The sequence below is a fragment of the Neofelis nebulosa genome, chromosome 5, assembly GCF_028018385.1.
Source record: "Neofelis nebulosa isolate mNeoNeb1 chromosome 5, mNeoNeb1.pri, whole genome shotgun sequence".
In the NCBI taxonomy this organism is placed as follows: Eukaryota; Metazoa; Chordata; class Mammalia; order Carnivora; family Felidae; genus Neofelis; species Neofelis nebulosa.
The window spans coordinates 126,848,023-126,873,145 of record NC_080786.1 but is presented as its reverse complement, the minus strand read 5'-3'; the positions used below and the strand labels follow the sequence as shown (position 1 = coordinate 126,873,145).

General features: G+C 36.0%; 2 protein-coding genes across 2 annotated transcripts in view; one reads left to right on the top strand and one right to left on the bottom strand.

The window, feature by feature from the left end:
* The window catches only part of ROBO1 (roundabout guidance receptor 1), a 1,142,978-nt gene that overhangs the window by 735,794 nt on the left and 382,061 nt on the right, over positions 1–25,123 (bottom strand). The window lies entirely within an intron of this gene.
* The window catches only part of LOC131513022 (B-cell CLL/lymphoma 7 protein family member C-like), a 67,365-nt gene that overhangs the window by 8,112 nt on the left and 34,130 nt on the right, over positions 1–25,123 (top strand). The window contains 1 exon segment of the mRNA XM_058732360.1: positions 12,271–12,397. Within this exon segment, the coding sequence (XP_058588343.1) occupies positions 12,271–12,397 (127 nt within the window).

The following is a 25,123-nucleotide window of genomic DNA, read 5'->3' as shown; positions in this document are numbered from 1 at the left end:
TGATGATCATATGAAAATGTAAATCCTTTATACATGAAATACATTTATTTTTTTAAAAAAATTATAAATGGGAGTTCTGAGCAAATCTTAAATGACAATGGAAAAAAAGAAAGAAAATAACATGAAATCAATTCTTGACCATCCATAAGTGAATTGACTCTAAACGCTTGTAAAATGTTTGTGAAGATTTTGTGTTTTTATTTATTTTTATTTTTTATTTTGTTTTTAATTTTTTAATGTTTATTTTTGAGAGAGAGAGAGAGAGTCAGAGCATGAGCGGGGGAGGGGCAGAGTGAGAGGGAGACACAGAATCCAAAGCAGGCTCCAGGCTCTGAGCTGTCAGCACAGAGCCTGACGTGGGGCTCAAACACACAAACAGAGAGAACATGACCACCCCACGAACCATGAGATTACGACCTGAGCCAAAGTCAGGCGCTTAATGAACTAAGCCACCTAGGCACCCTTTGTGTGCTTTTATAATTGTTACTTCACCTTCCCCAGTTTTGTCTTTATAAACTTTAATCCACATGACTCTCACCCAATGTAGTACAAAGCTAAAACTAAATATAGCAAAAATAAATAAAATAATTACAAAAGTAAATTTATACAAACTTGAAGCTTCTCAATATATAGAGCAGCTATATGTTTGCAACAGTACAAATGATGATGATGATAAAAACAACAGTAACAACAACAACAACAACAACAACAACAACAACAACAACAGCTCTCCCCTATTGAGGACTAAGTTTCAGTCATTTTACATGGATTAAAACTATTATTCCTCAGGACAACCTCTTATAAGATGGATACTCTTATCGTCACCATTATGTGGTCAAGAAACCTGAAGGACAGCACCATAACTAACTTTCTTTAGTTCACAGAGCTAATGAGTGAAAACGCTGGGAGCAAGCTGGCTCCAGATTCCAGAGTGCTGAGACATGGTGCAGGATATTTAAATAAGATGATGCTCTTGAATCAAATCTCCTTTTTGAAGACCAATCGTTCTTATCTTTGGCTGCATCCCAGAGCGGTCTTTAAAGCCTTTAACCACAGATGGCTGTGCTCCCAACCAATAGTTTCTGATTCAGTAAATAGATCTGTGATGGAGATTGTGTCTTTATCCTTTTAAGAAGCTCCACAGGTAATTCTGATGCACACTTCCAGGGTTAAGAACCTTGATGTAGATATTCTGAAGCCCTGTGGTAGCTAATGGCAATGTCATATCCTAAGCTAATTTGCTATATCATATTTGCCAGCCTTCATCCACATGAGGGCAAATTAAGGCTTAACCAAGACAAATATTTCCAGTATTTCTTTGGATATATTTTACAATGAATCTCAATTTGAAGGGAATAAATGGCTGTCTTTTAAAAATAATAGCATTTTCTTATTATGCATCTTTGTGTTGGAAAAAAATCAACTTCCTATCTAAAACGTGATCCTGATTGAACCAGAAATTCAGGTAAACAGGACACAAGCAAATAATTATATGAGATTTGTTACAGGTAGCTAAATTATATGAGATTTGTTACATCTTCTCTAAAAAGAAGTTGATAGTCACACTTAAATAACTAGTGTCTATTAAAGAACTTAAAAAGTTTAACTCTTGGATCAATAGTACAAAAGGAATGGGCAACATTTTAGAAGACAATAATGAAATCTGGCGAGCCTGAAAATGTTTAAATTCAATGTTGAATTCTACTTTTTTGGCATAAACTATAAAGTTGAAGGGATAAAAATGTTAGTATAGAAAAGAGCAATACTCACTTGTTGTTTGTTGTTGGTCTCTTAACTTTTTATGGTTGCTCTAAGAAATAGCAGATATTTGTGAATACTAAAACTCATTTCAAACTTAAAAGCCTATTGGTTAAAAAAGGTGATATATTTCTTGATTAAAATAGTAATTGTTCTCAATTAAGCAAATGTCCTTAGCAACTTCCAAAAGCAGATCAGTGCCATCTAGTGGCGAAACCAGTTAACAGCTTATCCTTTCTGATCAATGTCAGTAGAGGGTGCCTATGATAGATACTATATATATATATATTAATGTAAATTTAGTTCCTAAGGAGATTTAATTCAGTGTACAATAATGAGACAAACATACAATAACTGCACTAAAATAAAAGCTTAATATTTAATGATTTAGTAAGGAATGAGGAATTATGTGTATCTAAGACATAGACAGTATGTGAAATATATAAGAAAGTAGTTTTAATGTATAAACAAGACCTTATACAGGGAAAGGATCATCAAAGACAGTATGTGAAATATATAAGAAAGTAGCTTTAATGTATAAACAAGACCTTATACAGGGAAAGGATCATCAAATAGTTTTTTAAAATACAGTAGAATAAAGTATATTTTCAGTGTCAAGAGTGTGCTTAAGGTTATCGTAAGTAGGAGGGCTAATAATTCACAATAAAAGTTGATAATTTGCTTTTTTCTGATTCCTTATAGGAAAGACTAGACAAAAATTTGATATAATTTCAAACATGGTATTTAAGCTGGAGAAAAGAAGTTACCAAGCAAATTGCTTGATAACCAGAAGACTCCATGGAAAGCTATATAATTTTTCTCACTGCAGATCCTGGGTAATAGATAAAAATGTATGCCTCTACAGATGTTCATGAACTCTCTTACCATGAGGAGAAAAGAATGGACTAGATAAAATTAAGTTTCCTTTCAGGCTTTAATTGCGTTAAAAGCCACGTATCCTCCCTTATAATTCATCTTTTTGGTTTTGAGATAATATGCCTGTTTGACCCCACTGAAGTTCTGCCTTTTGTTAGTTCTCTTCCTGAGACTCCAATTAACTTTACAAAATTTCTCTTCAGTGAGGAAAATCTAGGCAAAAGGATTAATTTAGCTAACAATGCTCTAATATAAAAATCTCTGCAGGAGCTTTTTCTGACCTATTCCAGGGACTCTGCCAACTCAAATGCCGTGATGATGAAAGAGCTCTTCATAGCCCAGGAGATAAGGGAAAAACCCATTGCATCAGATCCAATTGCTCTTAGAGGAAGTCAAAAGAATCCAAAATGGTCTTAATGTCTAAAAATGCCACATTTTCTATCTAGAGACTAGGATCCAAAAGGGTACAGAAGGTTGACTTATCAGTGATGTAATTTTCTCAGCCTGATGAGGAAGGCTTTTATATATTCCAAACGAGCTATTGGAAAGGGAGAGCCATTCTTTTTCTCAGCCACTCAGAGGAAACAATATGGATATGTGCAACACAGAGCTATGAATAAGACCACTCATGCAGCCTCTCTTGCCCCAATCTTAAGCATGATGACTTTTCTTGGTCTGCCTCGGAAACACAGAAGCAGCTGCAATTTCTTTCCTTCTCAAAAACCACTCACTCTTCAGTGAGACCCTTTGTTCCTTTCTTGCCCTGTATTCAGCATGACCATGACATATAAATTAAGAAAGAAACGTAAGGAACTGTGGTAATGTTGTCATTTTAAATTATTTTAAATTTCCTCATTGATGATACCAATGATTTCATAACTTTTTGAAACCACTTTTACACGGACTATCTTCAGATAACATATCATGATCAGGTAACAAATGAACATTACATGGTATGGTTACTCGACAAATTTTACCTGGAAGCCCACATAAGTATAATGTGCATAATTAAGTCATGACTGCTAATTCTTTGCAAAGAATGATACCAGAGGGCCTACGATAGATATGCACACACATGTACACAAGGCATACACATGTGCTCCTGCACAGGCTCACATGTGAACACCTATGCATATTCAGACATGCACCTATGTGCTCATGCAGACACATCTACCCTCATATTCCCTTCCTCTGACTTACAAGGTGAAAGCCCCCATATCAGATTTATAATAAAAATAACAATAATCATTTTGGTGATCATTTGCAAAGAGGCAATTTTCACCATATGGACCATGGTCCAAATTCTGAAGGATTTGAATATAATGAAGATTTAAAAATAAAGTTTTCATTTTAAATATGTGAATTGTTTCACTCTAGAATATTATAAATTTTAAGTCATTGATAACTATGTACTGTCATAATTTAAATTATACGGTCACAATTTTCAGGGATTAATCAATCTGGTGGTTTTTGTATAACATTGGTTCTTAACCATACTTTGCTTTTGTTTTCATTTTCAAAATATATTTTCATTATCAAAAAACTTACTGACATTGAAAACTCATACAAAACATTTTTGTGACATTCATGTTAATCACATAAAACTTTAGTTTTAACATGTTTAAGCATGTACATCTCCTGAATGTATATGACTTTTCTAAGGAATTGGCTGAGGATATACTGTGGTACCTGATGCAACACTGAAGCCATGATAGTAAACATTCTTAGAAATAGTATCCTTTAGGGGCTGTCTTTTCTCCTAACACCGGGGGGCAATTTCCATTCTGGCTGAGGTCTAAAATAAGTTAGTCATTCTTCACTCTAACTACAGCCTCATTCAATTTGCAAACAAAAATAAACATGGAATGCATCTGAATTTCCAGTCCTGAGAATCTTCTAGTTCCATCTTGTCTATTGACTCTCTCCTTGCTTCACTTCCTTTCCCCTTATGATTAAAGTCTAAGGTTCATCTGTGACCATAGCCACATTGTACCACTATTCTCGGTCTCCATGTGCCATTAATCTCCTTTCTCACTTGCTTGGCAAAACCACAACCGTGTATCAGTCCAGCTCTTGGCCCGCAATCTGCACATATGTATTAAATTCATTGTCAATAACCTTTACTTGGTCCTGAAGGAGAATAAGCAAGTACAATTCTGTAGTAGCTCCCTCTCCCATTTCCAGGGGTTGAGACTATGCACCATTTCCCCCTCAGGCTGAAATCTTGGTTCCTTCATATCTCTGCTCTATCATCATAGGACCTTCAACTTATAAAAAAATAGAAACCATGACATGAAAGTACCACTGATCTCCTCCACTGAATCTTTCAACTTCCATCTGTACTTCTACTTTTAGCTCTCCCTTCTATTAAAATGGTATTGCTTTGCTTTGAATAACTGGGTATTCTCTCTGCACTTCTCCATTGGATTACATCTATTCCAGACTTCTAGGGACCTGGAACTTTTGATGATAAACCCTCATCCTTTTATGTTTAATTCTACCTATAGAGAAGCTGCTTAGGCTGACTCTGGAATCAGACAGACCTGGTGCTCTTTACAGTCTTGTTGCTTACCAGCTAGCAATCCAGGGCAAGATATTTAATATCTTCAACCTCAGTTTCCTTACCTTACAATGGGACTAATAGTAGCAAATACCTCACAGGATTGGAGTGATGAATGAATGAGAAAAACGGATCAGGTAAAAACCTGGCATGAATGTTTTTTTTTCCATAAAATCTTGCTATCATTGTGGTTCCCAACTGGGTTCAAATAAACCTGTCCTACGGGGGGTGTGGGAGGACAGCAGTCTCCCTTAAGCTCAACACCTCTTGTCAATTACTATCTGATTTCACTCTTCTACTTCACTATGAAATTTCTTAAAAGCAGTGGTCTATTTCACGTCTAATTGTCTCCCAACCTACTCCTTCTGGCTTTGACCTTCACCACTCTACTGCAAAGCCTCATAAAAATCACCAACATCAACTCCCTGTTGAAAGACCCTTATCTTAGTTGCTCTCTTGATAAGACAATGTTGGACATGCCTTACTTACTCATCCCCTTTCTGTTTTGGCCTCCCTGGACTCTGTTCACTACAGAATGTCCAGCACTCAGCTGGCACAATATATGACACATAATAGACACAGATACACAGATAAATATGTGTTGTATGACTTAACAATTAACATATGAATGACAGCTCCAGGGTCAAAGTCACCATTTATTTCTATAGAGTTTTCAGACTTTGGAATGGTCATTTCACTTAAGAAACAGCTGGAATTCTGAATTCCTTCTGAGGCAGTTAATTCCATATTAGACTTCTGGGGAGAGGCTAAAATCACATTAGTCTCTTAGGAACACTGTATTAAGGATGTCCTAGAAAGAGAGAAGCCTTTAAGTTTACATTATGTAGCTTTCAAAGCTGTTGCACTTGGTCAGAAATAGGAAAGAGAAATGGTGAGATATTTCCATGAAGGCTCAAATTACACTATTTTGCAAAGTTTAAAATTTGCCCATCATTACCCATAAGTTGCAGCTATACATTATAATTATTTAATCTACATTTCTTGTTAAACACTTAAATTATGTCACTTCACCAATTTACAGAAATTATGTGATTAGGTGTAATTACACTAAATAGCTGAACACAATTAAAAAATCCTACACGCGGGAAGTGTCATCTATAGTACAGTAATTTTTTTTTTTTCCCTCTTGACTCACTGTCCTTGGTCTCTGTCACAAGGAGATAAAGGCCGGCTCACTTCAAATGGGCTAAGAGAATTTCCAGCTTTCAGGTGACCTCTGGCTCAGGGGCACCTACAGCAAGTCTCTCCTTGCGGTAAGCATTATTTTCAGGCAACATGTGTGCAGTTAGTCCCGGAGCTTCTAACCAATAATAACAGCTTCAATGATGCTGACTCTGGTATTCTGTACAACTTGAGGGGCAAGCAGACCCATGAAGGACGGAGGGTTGGAAGTTTATCTTCAGATTTCTCTGCTTTGGAGACCTGTCAGAATGCTGGCTGTTCCCTCTCTGTTGTGAGGCAGTAGCATATGGTGGTTAAGCATACTAAAGCTGGGAACCTGGTTCAGAATCATTGCTTACTAAGCCGTGTGAATGGACAATTCACCTCAAAGCAACTTTGTTTCTTCCACTATAAAATGTGGATGATGATCAGGGACAATGACTGTGGCCAATAACAGCACCGTTGTAGATTTGAGTATGTATCACTATTTAAGTCTTAGTTTAATACCGCTTCCTCAGAGGCCTTCCCTGATCAACACTTTCCACTCTTCTGGCAATGTGTAATTGAGGGTTTTGGGTTTATTAGGTTACTACTGCTCTCTTGTATGAGCTTTGCATTTCACGAAAGTAGACTGGAATGATGTTTTCTTTTGGCCAGTACACTGCCCAGCATATAGAGAATGCTGAATGGATGAACAAATGATGAATGAATACTATACGTTTTCTTTCCTGCACTTTTCTCTTTGCTTTTCCTTTCTTTGGCCACAACCAAATAGTCAGTGTGGCTTCAATAGTGACCTGACAAACTCATTCACACTAAAGTCCTAGGGATGCTTTGCCAGGATCACAAGCATGACTTTGTAGAAAATCACTTTCTAAAAATATCTGCACATTATTATGCAAGCGATAGATGCTATTACTACCATCTGTACATTGAAAGAGAGTAGACTGTATCTGCAGTCCATGGATACCAGAACTCAGTGGGCTCAGGGGTTGGTGATGGGGTTTTCTGGGGGCTCAGCGCTCCCACAAACCAACCTCCTAAAATTCTGCCAGGTGTGAGACTGTTATGCCTGGGAACCAGGCTTGCCCTAACTAACCACCGGAACGGGTTCTGTTGCTGCAAACATCCACTGCCGTTTCTCCCCCAGGCACCCTCAGCTGCTTGTCTCACTCCGCTGTCCTCACTCCTCCCCGACATCCGACTCTGATTTCAGCGTGTGGTTTCAACTACCTGTTCTGATTTTGACCATTTAAATCCACTTCCACTGTTTTTGCTCTTGTCTCACCCAGGGAAAAAAAAAAAAAAATTACTAAATATAAGCGAGTTGTACTTTTAGTCGCTTGGACACGCCCGAACAGATTAAAATATTAGTTCACATTTCATACCATAAAAGCTTTCTTTTCACAGACTCAGCAATGATGCCTTAAGGAATACCTGTTCCTTTGTGCATTTCTTTAATCTGATTTGACTAATACATGTTTAATTTACACAAAACTTTGCAGGAAAACACCTATTTTGCATAACTAATACCTTCAAATACCTTGTGAATTCATAGAGAAGTGAGTTTACACAATCTATAAGGCAATCTGAACAGCGAGAAGCGAATTAGAAAATTTTTTCTCTTATATACATCATCAAAATTAATATGTCTAAAACCAATTGCACTAGTTAATGTAAAGACATAAGAGATCCACAAAACTAAATTCAGAAAGATACTGTCTTTTTCTTCTCTCTGCTTTAAAACATAGCAAGCTATAAAAAATCTGCAAATTCTTGGTCACATAGAAATCTAAATTCTCACTGTAGAAAGAATACAATATGAGAAAACCCAAATAAGTTCCATGTGTGAAATCCCTTTGGCCCACTTACCCAAGCAACTTCCCTTACACATTTTGGGAAAAGTCAGCTCATAGCACTTACTGAATACCAGGCTTCCGGTCTATTTCAACACAAAGGAGATCCTTGGATTTTGCCTACCAAAATCCACACAAAAAAAGAAAAGTGATTGGTAGTGGGTTTTTCCCTTTCCTGACTCTCCCTTCTCTGACCTCATACAATTCTCACAAAGGTAGTTTAGATAATCCTTTGCTTTGATTTTTGCAAGTACGATGAGAAAACACCTATTTTCCATTTGCTACATTGTTCTGCCATCTGTAGGTCAGTGAGCAAACTTCTCAGAAAAATCTTTCATGGCACAGTTAAATGTAACCATTTTCATAATTTCTTACTTCTTGCAGAATTTTTTTTAAAAGGGGGTACAGATTTAAAATTCTTACAGAATTTTTTTTGAGGGGGTGGAGATGGTCTTAAATGAATGTGCAGATTTCTTGTATATTTCTAACAGTATGCCATTGTGGAAAAGACACTGTAATATGAAAAGGTCTGTCACTTATATTCCTTAATTTTTTTTCAAGTAAAACTGAAATCTTTACTAAAAAGAATTCATCAAATTTTCATTTCTAAAAATTTTGCATAGAGTTGCTAAATTTAAATGTAAGGTAAAAATATAGATAAAATATAAGTTCAAAATAGAAGAGGAAATTTTCAAATTCTGATAGAAGTGGAAGAGAATCCTGCTATACTTAATTTTTTGAATGTATACAGTTCATATTCCATACTTGTTTACATTTCTTTTAAAACAAGGAAAATATATGAAACCTGTTCCTATGCTTAACTGCTTCTTTAAACAATAACTAACTTTTGTGTGGTATTTTTCATATATCTTGTTTCCTTTTATCCCTGCCACAACCCTATGCATGGGTAGGACAACTATTATATACCTTCCAAATTTTTGTGAAATGGAAACACAAACTCAGTTGGCTCAACACTCAATGAGCACCCCAAGATCATACATCCACAAAGTGTCAAGCTGGGATTGATATCCAAGTCTTACCAATGTACTATATTAATTTCTTCTCATCTCCTCTATTTCTTCCAACAGAATGTTAGGATTTACATTCAGTGACAATAACTAACCAGCCTGCAAGATATGTCTTCTGGAAACATTTGAATATTTATCTCCATGAAGACAGAATTTCAAGTTTCACATGAATATAAACCAATATATCCTTTAGAGAATCTAGAGACATGTAAAAGAAATTAAAGTACAGTGTAGATATATTCCATTTATGTAGAAGATAGAAAATGATGTACAAGAGAAAATAAAGTAGATAAGAAAAGCCAGATTATTCATAGTAAACAGAAATCTGGTTTAGGAAAGTTTAAATTCATATAAAGGTACCTAACACCAAAATACAAATGCACAAACATAAACAAAATATGTTGGTTTTTGAGGGAATATGAGGCATAAGGGGTAATACTTAAACGCTGAGGATTGAGAGAGTACATGAGAACCAAAAAATTCATATGCTGAACCATAATTCCTAGTGGCTGTATTGGGAAATGGTGCTTCTAAGGAAGTAGGGTTAAGTAGGGTTAAGATCATACAGGTCAGGCCCTGAACCAATAGGACTAATGCCATTTAGAAAAATACAGCAGAGTGCTCGCTCTCTCACTCTCTCTCTCTCTCTGCCTCCTGATTGTGCACAAAGAAGAGATCACATGTACACACAGCAAGAAGGCAATAATCTGCAAACCAGGAAGCAAGCTAACACCAGAAACCAAATTTTCAAGCACCTTACTCATGGACTTGGCAGTCTCCAGACAGTGAGAAAACAAATATCTGTTGTGTAAGCCACCCAGTCTGCGGTATTGTGTTACAGCAGCATAAATCGACTAAAACATAGGCTGAAGTTATGTTTAATACAAAGGGTTAGGGTTTTTCTTAACAGACAAGGAAATCCTAACTGTTTCACCTTCATTGAAACAAAGTGTTCAATATTTGTAACCAGCAAGAAGCAAAGCTAATGATGGCGGCTTCAACTTGCTTTACACTTCAAGTACTGTATTACATTGTTATGTTTTTTAACAATGAAATATATATATATATATATATTTTTTTTTTTTTTTGGTCCTATATGTAAGCTATGTGTCTTTTGACTGAGTCCCCTGTCTACCCTTTATTCTTTTATTTTGCTTTACTTCTGACCCAGAATACAGATAGCAAATGAGCTATGGGTTATGATCTCTCTTACAACACTTGAGAGACAGTGTTATTAATTTTGAATAGTTTACAGAGAAGGGGAATAACACATCATAAATGTGTTTCTATTGTCAAACCTTGGAAGCATAGCTAGTCAAGGGAGCAGTGTCATCCTGTAGTCTACAGAAATACACAGAATGACTACAATCCTACAGAGAACAATAAATAAATGGTCAAATATTGAACCACTGAAATTCTGCCATTTCCCTAAAATTATGGCTTTGTATCTGATCTTTAGAATTTTATAATGGGGCCGCTTCCATCTTATCTGACAAGATCTTCTAAAGTGAATTTATCGTGTGCAATTTATTCCAGACCCTGACTGAATTAACTCACTTTGAATCTTCCTGGGATGTGAACCCAAGAGGGAACATAGCCTTCTAAGGATCTTTTAGTTCAATAAAAGCTCCCAAATGGAAAATTCAGCATTCTAGGCCACTATCTGGATTTAAAACATCCCCTGAGGAACTTTGGATCTATAAGCCAATCAACTGATTACTGTTATCCATTTATACTATTTCCTCTCATGCATCACTTCCTTCTAGGGTTTTAATTGGCTTTTTATCTCATATTGACTATTTAATAGGACCATCATTCTTATTTTTTTATTTAGTAATGTCATACATTCATATTGAAAGCAAAAACAAGTCTCAGTTAATTAACATAGAAAAGTGATGGGAATGGAAAGCACTTTCTAAAAAGTGGAATTTTTCTCAAAAAGTATCAGTCATGGAGCCTCTTACAGGTGAAATTGGGAATGGAAAGAACTTTATAAGAAGTGGGACAAAAGAAGACGTATCAATCATGGAGCCACTTAGGGGTGAAGTTTGGAACTTGTTCCTTCAGGGTATAGAGGCTAATGTTTCAGCTAAATTTAATTTATCATCCTATTGGAGTGACAGTTCCAAATATGTTAGTCCCTTGTGGAATATGTAAATGAATGTCATGTTAAGAGTCTGAAAATAATTTCACAGACACCTGGATAAAAATATATTAAAATAGATAATGTTACAGCTCAGACATTCTTTCACATAGATGTGTTTAAACATAAAATGATGAATACATGTTTTAAAATGCAAGACTGTTTCTTTTCTTTGGAAATAGGATACCTATCCCCAAGCTACCTAGTGACACTGACCAATGAAAATAAGGAATTAATTTTTAAAAAGAAGAAAAACAGAGGGGCACATGGGTAGCTCAGTCGTTTAAAGCATCCAGCTCTTGATTTCAGCTCTGGTCATGATCCCAGGGTTGTGGGACCCAGTCCCGCATCCTGCTCTGTGCTGACAGTGTGGAGCCTGCTTGGGATTCTCTCACTTTCTTCCCCCATACCCCTCTTGTGCTTTCTCTTTCTCTCTCAAAATAAATCAATAAACATTTTTTTTAAAAAAAGAAGAAAAACATAATATCTATATGTCACTTCTTTGGGAGGGACAGTCATTAAAATATAAACAATTTTGGTCTAATTTAATACTATTTTGAACCTTAAGATACATGCATATTTTAAAGAGCCATGCATAAAATAATTAGTTGTCACATAAGCTGTTATTTGATATACAAGTATTGACCATTTGTAAGATACTTTATGGTATTGCTGTTTAATTGTCTTATGCAGGAATGCAGCATCTCAAGTTCAAGATTTTTTTATTTTTGCAATCTTGAAAATTTGATATTTTAAAAGTTATTTGAACTCAGCTCTTAGTTGGAGTAATGGTTGGGCATGTATTTCATTTTTCCTGTTCATATTAATAGAAATTAATAATATCTTTTTTCATACTTTACTTGATAGTCAAAAGTGGTTTAAATTCAATCCTGGAGAAAATCTGTCATCCTCTTCAATAGCTTTCACTGGACGAACATTTGAAGGTCATATGCAACAAGGAGAATTAAAATATACCAATCAATTAGCTTTGGCGGTAAACTTTTGCCTTACAGTTCTTTGTTCTTATTAAAGAGATATGTATTTGGGGCGCCTGGGTGGCTCAGTCGGTTAAGCGTCCGACTTCGGCTCAGGTCACGATCTTGCGGTCCGGGAGTTCGAGCCCCGCGTCAGGCTCTGGGCTGATGGCTCAGAGCCTGGAGCCTGCTTCCGATTCTGTGTCTCCCTCTCTCTCTGCCCCTCCCCCGTTCATGCTCTGTCTCTCTCTGTCTCAAAAATAAATAAACGTTAAAAAAAAAATTTAAAGAGATATGTATTTAAGGAGTATTTTCAATGTGATTTATGCATTTGTCCATTCTCTGATTCATTTACTCAACATTAATTTATTCGTTGTCAACTGTAGTTAAAACATAGTCTTAAACATCACAGGAAGAAAAAACTTGTGACTTCAGATCTATTAGGGAAGCTCAGATAGTCAACAAATGCATGATAAAGTGGTATAAACTGGACATGAATCTCACGTTTAGGTATGTGAAAGATGCCTCTTAGTTGGAGGGGCAGGGGAAACTTCTATGGGTTGTTAAGGCTCATACAAGTAAGTTGGCGACTCAACGGTCTGATGAGAACAAGATAGTTTTGAGGAGGTGAGGAAAGGCAACAGGCTTGTGCTAGAAGGATTGGGCCTACTGTGGATGGACTCCAAGCAGCACAGTGATCTGCGGCCCAGTGGGGTGATGTGAAATTGCTACTTCTTAACGATGAGATTGTGACTGCTCATTAGCCAGAAGAGTGCACCTCCCTGCCAGTTCCAGGACAAAGGCAAAAGGCCCAATAACAGAAATATCGACACTTCAGTTCCAGGGCTCAGAGTTGAAAGAGTCACCAGCCAGTGGCCCTGAAGATAACGGCATGGTCTATCTCTTTCTGAGAAATTCTATGATTCTTAGGGGCCCCCAGGGCTGCAGTTCAGGTTGGGACCAGGACAGAAGTTCACAAGAGGAAACTTAGGCGAACTGGGAATACCACTGGAAGAGGAAAAGCTGATGTCTATAGATGGTTAAATAGAACAGCATTGGTCTTTAGTCATCCCAGCACTGACAGCGTTCACATTTCGCAGACTAGGAAGCTACAGCTGGAACAAGCTAAGCGATTAATGTCACATAAGCAGGAAATGATACAACTAGACCTTCAACCCAAGCCTCCTATTTCCCAAATCCTGTTTCACTCCAAATACAGTAGCATGTTGCACACCAACTAATGTGAAATAAATCTGTTGGGATATTAGAAGTTTAGATCAGATGATCTATTTATATATTGGAATAGCTTGAAAGATCTACCAGGGCTTTGAGCAGACCATTAACAGGCACGTGTCTATTAAATCAGCATTTTCCACTGGCATTGAGAGTGTCTGAAACATGAAGCCACAGTTGGCCGCTGAAAAATGTACGGATTTAATTAGAAGCCAAAAGCTGAACACTGATGAACATCTGAGATGCTTCTCTTCAGTTCTACTAGATAATAATAGTATTACAAATTTTACTTAAAAAACAGGGATTTCTACATTTACAAAAAGGACTACTGATAAATGTGAAAACATGATACTGTAGCTGGTTTGTATTTGAAGCTTAAAATGCATATGAAAGAATTAAGAGCTTCCTCAGAAGTGCATAGCAAGTATACATTATAGACTGGATTTGGGCCTGAGTGCCATGAATTTTCACAGAAGTTAGAGTGCAAGTGACATCAAAAAGTCTGGAGGGTTTGTCTTCTCTGAAAAATGTCTGTTCAGGTCATCTGCTCATTTTTAAAGTGGATTGCTGATTTTGGTGTTGAGTTGTAGGAGTTCTTTATATATTTTGGATATTAACCTTTGATCAGATATATCATTTGCAAATTATCTCTTCCCATTCAGTAGGTGGCCTTTTTGCTTTGTTGATGGTTTCTTTTGCTGTGAAAAGCTTTTTATTTTGACGTAGTCCTGTTAGCTTATTTTTGCTTTTGTTTCCCTTGCCTTAGGAGATTATCTAGAAAAATGTTGCTATGGCCAATATCAGAGGGATTACTGCCTATGCTCTCGTCTACGTTTTTTATGATTTTAGGTCTCACATTTAGAGTTTTTGAGTTTAAACTCCATTTTAAGTTTATTTTGTGTATAGTCTTAGATGGCCAACAGACACATAAAAAGATGTTTAACATCACTAATGAGATTATCAGGGAAACGCAAATTAAAACCACAATAAGATATCACCACATACTTGTCACAATGGCTAAAATTTAAAAAGACAAAGAATAACAATTATTGGCGAAGATGATGAGAAAAAGGAACCCTCATACACTATTGCTGGGAATGTAAATTGGTACAACTACTGTGGAAAACAGTATGCGGTTCCTCAAATAATTAATAATAGAAATACCATAGAATGCAATAATTCCACTACTGGGTATTTACCGAAAGAAAATGAAACCACTAATTTGAAAAGGTACATGCATTCCTATGTTTATTGCAACATTATATATAATAGCTAAGATATGGAAGCAGCCCAAGCATCCATCAATACATGAATGGATAAGGAAGATGTAACACACACACACACACACACACACACACACACACACACACACACACTGAAATATGCAGCCATAAAACAGGATGAGATCCGGCTATTTGTGACAACGTTGATGGACCTAGAGAGTGCTATGCTAAGTGAAATAAGCCAAATTGAGAAAGATAAATACCATAGGATCTTACTCATACGTGGCGTCTAAAAACACAAATGAGTAAACAAAAAGCAGAATCAGATTTAAAAATACAAAGAACAAACTGATAGTGGCCAGAGGAGAGGGGTTTGGGGATGGGCCAAATGAGTGAAGGGGAGCAGGAGATACTGGCTTCCAGTTATGAAATGAAAAATTCAGGGGACAGCATAAAGAATATAGTCAATGATATTGTAACACCTTATATACTGACAGTTGGTAGTTACACTCCTAATGAACCTAGCACCATGTATAAACTTGTGGAATCACCAGGTTGTACACCTGAAACTAATGTAACATTGTGTCAACTATACTCAAATTAAAATGAAATGGTCTGGAGGGTTAGTCTTGCTTTGGGAATCAGTATCCACATTATACATCATTTCCAATGCATTTAGCTTTATTATTTTAACTAAAGGTTGCTATTTTAATATCTTCCAAAAATTTTCAAAACCTCTTACTCTTATCTAAGACTGAACTTAATTCATCTTTGAGTTTCCCAATCAACTGGGACTCATGTAGAAACTACACAGTCCTTCTTCTTTCCCAAACTTCTGCATTGTATATAACACTGCTTACATCTAGTTACTAGTGAAGGGTCCACCAGAAGCCGACATTATGACTTAGGTCTCTAGAATGATCGTCTTCAGAAGCTTTTGTCAGAAGCTCTTTTTCAAATATGTTTACTGATGCCTCAAGTTCTAAAATTTAAATCCACTCATTTACTCCATGTTAAAAAGACAATATGTAAGGAGTATTTTAAGCTTAAAAGTAGGAAAAACGAGTTTAATAGTTATTATTCAAACTTGTGTTTAATTGAGGAGAGGCCTGGTTAGAAAAGAATGGACGAAGAGATTATTTCAAGGGAAATCAAAAACAGGAGGCCAAGATTTAGGGTAACCGCTTCCACTTTAATTCATCAAATGGCAGAAACATATACCATCAACAACTGCACTGTTCGGGGAAAATTAAAAATATATGACTAGATCATTAAGCAAAATATATAGCAGAGCTCTAAGATGATATGATTAAGAAGTCAACGTGCTGAGAAAAGCAAGTTTTTCAATAGACTGAACAAACCTGATGGCTGCTTATTGTATTTGCGGTCTTTTAAAAAAATATATTCTTTTCATCTTTATGTGGTGACAGCCATAATTTAATGAAAAGAGGAAAAAATACACAAGTCTTTCAAATAAATGTCAAGCCATATTTAAAGATGTTATTTAATCGGTTGCCAGGGTATTAAAAAGTTCATTTTCTTGCCACCTAAAGTGTTCTGGCAGAAATTAAAAATTTAACAGCTTTTCTCCAATAATTTCTTGACAGAATATAACATTGTACAAATAATCAAATCCTGCCAAATATCTTTAAGGAAACAGCAAGGGTATTTAGATAATGTTTCTATTTACACAATTATTCTAATACAAAATGATTTTTAGTAGTAGTCAGGGACTTAATTGAGCAATGAGCAGAAAAACCATTGCAGAACCACTTTCCAGTAGGAGAACTGTACTTCTTTTATTCTGAAATATTACTTCCTACTTTATTTCTAATTAATTTATTAGATGTAGTTTCTGCCCCACATGCATGTTTATACTCTTCATTATCTCGGTGTCATATATTATTTTGTCCATAGTGTCACTTAGTAATTCATCACAGTTTGCACTAATGAGGAAAGGTGGTCATTAAGAGCAGCTAAGTGCTGTTCCCTTGATATACACAGCGGCCTCGCTCATCAGAGCCCAACTGCTCTGCTTCTGTGTGTTCCAGCCACCCTCCTCTGTTATCTTAATTTCAGATTGAGTGATGTGTTCCTGCCAGCACATCAACGATAAACCTGAACATGTCAAATGTTTAAAATTTGATAATCCAAACAATATAGACCAAGGACTGGACTATTTTAACAAAGCAGATTAGCAGGGTTTCCGTAACAAGGTAAAATCCTGACTAATTGGAGGGACGGTTCTGACGCTGACTCACATGAGTTCTTCCTCAGTGCACCTCCAACCCCACCTCCACCACCGCCCCGCATTACCTCCTCCATGCACTTACACTTTTGATTGCAGAGAAAGTAAATATTTAATGTGCTTTTAAGTTATATATTTGTTTAAGGCAGATATGGAAGCAACTTCCTCCCCACCTGTTCCTCCCTCCCCCCCTCTCCCTCCTCCCCCCCTCTCCCTCCTCCCCCCTCTCACAGGTATGCGAGGGCGCGCGCGCACATACACACACACACACACACACACACACACACACACACACACACACCACTCTAGGTCTTAAGTAGGGTTGCCTTATAAGCATCCAGAAGTCAGTAGTCTGGGAAATCTCTTTTCCCATGCCCTCCACCTTGTCCGACGTCTTGTTGTCCTGTGTCTAACGTTGCAGCGCCCCCACCAGGCATGCCTTCCTAGCTGCTCTTTAGAATCAGCACTGTTACCTCCCACCCGGTTAAAACTTCCTGTTTCTGTCCCTGAATTTCTCAGGATTTTGCTTTGCGTTCACCCTACATGTAAGTTCATGCACTGGGGTGGAGAATCTATGATTGATCCTGAGAATATATAAAAAATTCTTCTCGTATTCTCTTTTTCACAAAATGCTCCAAAATTTGTTCTAAAACACTGATTAATAAGGCATTTCATGCAGCTATTTTAATCTCTTTCTCTGTGGAATTCTGTTACTTATTGCAATTAATCAGAGGCTGCCTTGGGAGATCTTTTATGTTCCTATTTTTTTAATTGCATGCATTAAGTGTTATAATTCCACGTCTTTGCACTTCATATGCTCAGAAGAAAAGTAAACTTCTTGCAGGAACTATTTGCAATACTGTTGCATCCTTGATTCAGTGTAGCATGATACTTTGGTGCCCAGCAGAATGCAAAGAGCACTGGAGCAGGGGAAGGCCTGAAGTCTAGCTCCAGTTATGTCTCTTTCTGTGCAAACTTGAACAAGCAACTTGAACACCTTAAATCTGAGCTGGCCTTTTGACTCTTATTTTAACTAAAACAATGTGACAGTGTGCCCTTGCCATGTCAAGGCTCTGAGAAGCCTTGAGCACTTCTGCTGATTCTCTCTTGGAATTATGCCCCTGCTATAATAATAAGACTAAGATCCCCTGCCTGAGGATGAGAGGCCATGTGGAACGAAGACAAATATCCAGCGGAGAGCTTCCTAGACTAGCCAGTTTTCAGCCAACTCTCCAGTTGACTGAAGATGCATGAACGAACTCAGCTGAGTTCTGGTGAGTGTGGCTGCTGAGTGTGGTCTCCATCAGCAGAGACACCCAGATGACTCTAGACTTTTGTGAAATAATAAAAATGGGTTGTTATAAACCATAAACTTTAGTATGATTTGTGATGCAACAATAGTTAACTGATACAAAAGTAATTTGGTTGTTTTTTTTTTCTTTTTTTTTTTTTTTCAGTAGGATAATTCTTGGCTGTGTGAGACACTGTCACTGTTTCTCCCTCCTGGCTAACTGTGCCAGTTTATCCTGCATGTATTCAACTGCCACTTCTATGTTTATGTCACTTTTAGTATAATCTTCCACCCTAATGTCTTACCTAATCTCTAGCCTCATATAATGGAAGTGCACTCAGATCATGACCAAGGTCCAACAGGACTTAAGGCAAAACTGTATACTATGAAAACCATACTTGAAGCTTTATTATTTTGCCTATAAATGAAAGAATTCATGGCCTTATATATGAAACTCTATATGTTAACATGCATGTATAAATATATATTTATAGTGATATGCACATTATGAGGAATACATGTACCAAATGTAGTTTTGTATATCTCTTCAAATTTAATACGTTCAAATGGAACTCATTATTTCTCCATAAAACCCAGCTCTATCCCCACAGCCTTATTTTCTCATGTTTCACAATCACTTTCTAATGTTCAGTTCATCTCTTCTATTTACTTAGATATCTTTAATCTCCATTTTACTATCACCAGTTTAGTCTCTTATCACTTCACACCTATATTATTGCATCTTTCATCAGGCAGGAAGATAAAAGAACAGGATCATCGAATCCGATCTCACATTAAGTTGGAGAAAGAGGTAGCACTTTGAATGGCACAATCAGGAAGCTACACCCCATTCTTTTCTCCTAAACATCAAAGAGTTGGAATAGTGATTGAAACTAGGAAAAAAAAACTTGATCAAGAACGTATTTGAAAAGCAGTGCACTTAGTGACAATGTACCTACTGTACAATATAGAATTAATGACTTTTGGCAAGAAAAAAATCAATAGAGGTAGGAATAATGATAGAGGTATACTTAAAGAAAAGTCGACAGACTCATTTGGCTAAGATAGATTTGTGTGGCAAGGCATTTGGAACATAAATTTTGAAAGATATGATATGACCGGATTTTCAAAGGTTTTGATTTTCAAAGGCATAAGATGTTGGACACAGTTACAATAGATGCTGTTAATTAAACAATTTTCTGGTAAAATAATTTGACGATATTGAATATAGCCCCAGGATATAAGGAAAGACTTAATGTAAGGAAAGACTTAATGTTTCCTAGGCCAGATGTTATTAAAATTTAAGCTGAAGTTATGATTCTTAGTAAGGCCGATACTTTCCTAACATTTTCTCTTACACATGTGGTCATTGAACCAAGTTTCACTGCAGTCTCAATTTATACCCTTAAGTTTTTTGACTAATAACTGGTCTCTCATGATATATGGTGTCTGTTTCTCTAAAACAACGACATCTAATTTCTGTGCATTTTTTTATCTTATTATATTCCTTCCATTCTAATTCCTTTTAATCAATTCTTAGTTGTCAAGGTGCATAAGCGATGAGATATGTATTTAGATGCTGGCATTTTCTAGCAGGCCTTCGTATTTCAGCTATTTTCCCCTTGTTCAGAATCTACCTCCTAAGAAACAGAAAGAGGAAACAGCTCTAGGGAGGACTCATGTAATCGTAGATACCAAGGACAGCTGAAAGAGTTGATGCTAATATATGATGGAAGACAGAGTTCACATTAAAAAATAGGAGTCCTCAATGGGCTGCTAGGGAAAAAAGGAATTACCTATTAGCAATTCAAAAAGAGCTTCCTATTATACAAATCTTTATATGTAGGTTAATTGCCTGCCAAGATTTCCTTTTAAATCAAAGTTAAAGTATGCAAGATCGATGCCATACAATGAAACGTCATTATTTTTGACTACCTCGAAAGCTGCATAGAGCTTTTGTACTGATTTTATTCCACTTGGGAGCTGTAAGTATTCTTTCTTTCTTTCTTTCTTTCTTTCTTTCTTTCTTTCTTTCTTTCTTTCTTTCTATTTATTTATTTATTTATTTATTTATTTATTTATTTATTTACCTAGTTACACACACACAAACACACACACAACTTTTAACTGTGAAAAGTTGATAATAGGATGGGGAAAAAAATTTTCTATAACACTGTCCATGTTTGAAAATGTGAGAATAAGTAATTTTATCTACATTTTTTCTAATTGAAATGTAATAATTGGCATTGAACAGTTAGAAACTAAGTAAAAAATGAACCTAGTGGCTCGGGCTCATGGGATTCTTAAAGATGGTGTATTATAAATACATCCATGACAGCTAGTCTCATCTCTCTGTTCCTTTCAGTTCTGCTTTTCTTTGAGAACTGGAATTAAGCCAGATTTTCCACCTTTCTTTTCCTTGGCCCAATTGTCGCCAGAAAGAAACATTTTTTAGTCTGTTAAGCTATATAGCAAACCTGGATAAGAAAAGTAGGCATGGCAGTTTCCACGTCCCTTTCAAAACCCATGTACTCACATAGCTCATGTCTCATTTAGCTTCTACACGAGTAATTTCCTCTTCCTTCAGGTGTTAAGTTTCATTAAATGAACTGCTGGTATAGAAGATGGGGCAGGTCAGTTAACTGCCCCTTTAACTGTGAGTAGCTTCGTTTTTTTTTGTTTGTTTTGTTTTGTTTTGTTTTGTGTGTGTGTGTGTGTGTGTGTGTGTGTGTATGTGATTTACAATGTAAATGTGATTTTTTTTTTAAAAAGATTAGACAATACACCAAAGTAACAGTTTGTGCCATATGCCTTATATATTTATTTAGTTGTTTATTTGGGGGATTGCTGGTTTAATTTAGAGATAATTTCAATCTTTTTCATAGCAGATGGACTGGATATATCACATATGCAGTGCATCAAAACATCTTATTCACTTATAAACAAGCTATTGAGAGCAGTCAACTGATGCCAAAAAGAAAATGCTGGTGGGTTAACTGACAATTTAATAATATTCCAGAGCTGTAGAAAATAGCTAATACTTTCATTACTTTGTTTTTTGAAGTTAAGACTCTTTCTATTATTTCTATACCTGATACTGAGTTTGAATGTGTTATTCTTCAAATAGTTTTATCACACTGTATCCTCTAAGTTTAACATTCTATTTTTGAATTCTACATATGCATAGAAAGCACAATGATCAAAATTATTTTCTTAGATTTATGTCTCAAAATGCATAGAAAAAATAAATATAAGACATATATCCAACTGAACATGCGTAGAGATGAAAACACTATATAAATAGCCATTCATCTGTTAGATGTTTATATCAGGGAGTAAAGGCCAGTTACATAATAATTGGAAAAAACTAAGAAGTTATGATAAAGAGAGCATATAAATCAGAGAAAATTCAATTAGGCCCAGAACAGATTTTTAAATTATTATATTACGAGCTATATGAGAGTTTATCGCTAAACAATAAAACTGAGTTTAATTTTGAATACTTCCTTCTCAGGCTTACTTGCCTAATCCCTTTTAGCAAGTCAAGTATGACATTACGTCCTAAATGTTGCTTTAAGATCTATTTATGTTTAGGTTATGAAAATTATATATACACACACATTGTTTTCAAGTATTTATGGACATATTCATGATTACATAGAAGTATACACTATGAATCTGTTAAGAAAAATATGGTCTCAGGGGCGCCTGGGTGGCTCAGGTGGGTTAAGCATTCGATTCTTGAATTCCACTTAGGTCATGATCTTATGCTTCCTGAGATTGAGCCCTGTGTAGGGGCTCTGCATTGACAGTGTGGAGCCTGCTTGAGATTCTCTCTCTCCCCATCTCTCTGTCCCCGCCCCCTGCTCATGCTGGCTCTCTCTCTTTCAAAATAAATAAATAGACTTAAAAGATAATTTAAAAAAATAAGATGGTCTCATAATACCTATTTAAGAAGCAAAGGCATGAGGTGCAGTCAGTCATTCCTTGGAAAACTTTGTCCGATAGAGGAAAGTTCAGTAACTTCTCTTGCTTTCTTCCTGTATCAAATTTCATTGGCAGACTAGTTTCAATTTGACGATACTGAGACAATTACAATAATGTTGCCCTAAAATTAAGGTCAGCTACTCTGAAATGAAGAGTGCCCAAGAATGCTTGTTTGTCTATAGCCATATGTTCAGAAAGATCCATCCCAAATATGGGTGAGAATAATTTTCATTCATAAGAACTTTGTTTGTATTTCTTAAATTTTGACACTTAAAGTTAAGTTTGAATTAAAAAAAAAAAAACAGAGAAGAAACCCAATATGTATTTATCAAATATTAGATGGTTTTAGTTACCTTTAAGTTTTCTGTATGTATGTAAATCCTAAATCCTATAGCTTCTTTTGTGCAAGTGTCACAAATATTTGGAAATTCCTTTTTTTAGGGCTGCAAATTCAAGAAGTTTATGACCATGGCACCAGAGCTAAAGAGCATAGGAACTGGTATGTTGCTCAAGATGAAGTCCTGCTGAACAGGATTTTTTTTTTTTTTTATAAGTCAGTATCATCATTGTAATGTTGCATGGCTGCAGAGAATATCTCTGTGCCTCCGTGGGTTATCTTTCCACAAGACCAGCTAATCCTAAAGGCGACATAAAGTTTGCTGGATAAAAATGTGAAACCTGAAACTCTCATGCAATAATCAGTCGTGAATTTGAAACTACTTATGAAACCTCCCTGGGCTAGAGCTGGACTGTGAAAAGAAACACTCTCACTGGGTCCTTGTGAATGAGTTGCTAGCTGGTAAAATATAGAAAAAAGTAAAAATGACTTAACTGACAGATGCAAGAACAAATGGACAAATAAGCAAACAAAAACAGATATGCAAATTTTCTAGTGAAGAAATAGAATACTTCAAGGAGATAGCTTCCAGAAATATAGATCTTCAAGTGATAAAAGCAATAATGAGTCAGCTTGCATGTTGCAGATTTAGAAACAATTAAAATGCTCTTTACAAATTAAACATTTTAATGATTCCTTTTTGTAAAATAATTGAACAGGGCAGGATATTGAATCCAATGTGCCAATGTGAATTTCTTGTTTCTGACCATTTCAGGAAAATAGTTGAATATTCCCCATATCAAATGCCTGGGTGCTATGGGATCACAGTATTTTTTTACCCACTATTATTACCTGAGATTGTTTTTCACATGAGCTATTTGAGGATGTTTTAATTAGAAACAAACACAGCACATCAGAATGTGTGATTTACTTAAAAATATATGGGAAAAGAGCCTGCTGTGAACAGCAGTTTATACAGAATTCCAGAGATTCTGTTCACCTACTGATTCATTTACCCAAATACATACATACATATACATATATATGTATATATATTTTATATTATATATATTACTATATATATGTATTATATTTGTATATTTTATATATTTACATATAATGTATTTATATACAATAATATATATTTATATATTATATATTTATGTATAATATATAATATATCATATATAATATATTTTTATATATCTTATATATGTGTCTATATATATTATTTTCATATAAACTTACCATGTAATGGAGAATTAAAAAGAGAGCAGGGAAGAAAAAATAAATATTACTGCTATGCTGGTAGTATTGAGGTTGGTCCATTTATGAACGGAAGAAGACATAACAGGTACGAGAGCAAAAATCCCACTCGTTGGAAATTATGGAAGACTTACTATCGACCGATAGGGTAAGGTCAAGAGTGAGCTCCCAATGAGATCTATGTTCTTTGTCAATTACGGCGCTGGATGTGAGGCAGCAAACCATGGTTCAGAGATGCTCCTTGCGGTCCTGTTACAGCTGACAGGGTGGGCAAGTGGAGGCCTAGCGTGGACAAAGCAACGATGCGCAGAGGCTGCCTGGGTCAGGGGATGGGGAGCTCCGCTTCCAAATAAACTGCCTGTGCTAAGGTGAATAGATTAGAGTCATGTCACAGAGAATTTTGAAGCCGGATAAAGGACTTTGGGCTTCATTATCCAGTGTGATGGAATACATACATCTTACACAGTATGAAAGGTTATGTCTTGGGGTGTAAAAAGATAATACTGGAACTAAATTTTTTTTTTTTGGTATCAGTAGACCAGAAAATAGCAATGGAAACAGTAGTAGCAGTAACTTATTAATACGAGATTGAGTTCTTCATCAATGACATTTTAATTTTTTAATGTTTATTTATTTATTTTGAAAGAGCGAGGGAGAAAGTACAAGTGAGGGAGGGGCAGAGAGAGGAAAGAGAGAATCCCAGGCAGGCTCTGCAGGGTCATCACAGAGCCTGATGCGGGGCTCAAACTCACAAACAGGGGGATCATGATCTGAACTTGATCCGATCATCATATCTTGATGAACTGTGCCACCTAGGCGCCCCCATCAGTATTATTGAGTAAAAACAATTGCTATACAAAAATCAAAAGAAGATTGTGTTCAAAGTGCTATTTAAAATACAACTTTACCTGCATGTATATATCTGTGTATATGTATATTGCCTTCAAATAATATATGTCCTTCAAATATTTATTATAGTAAAATGCCATCGTGGTTAGCAAGATATTTTTGAAATGACTTATTTCATATTGATCTCATTTAAAAAATAATATTTATTTATTTTTTTGAGAGAGAGGCAGCGCACAAGCGGGGGAGGACAGAGAGAGAGACAAAGAATCCAAAGCAGGCTCCAGGCTCCAAGCAGTCAGCACACAGACCCAT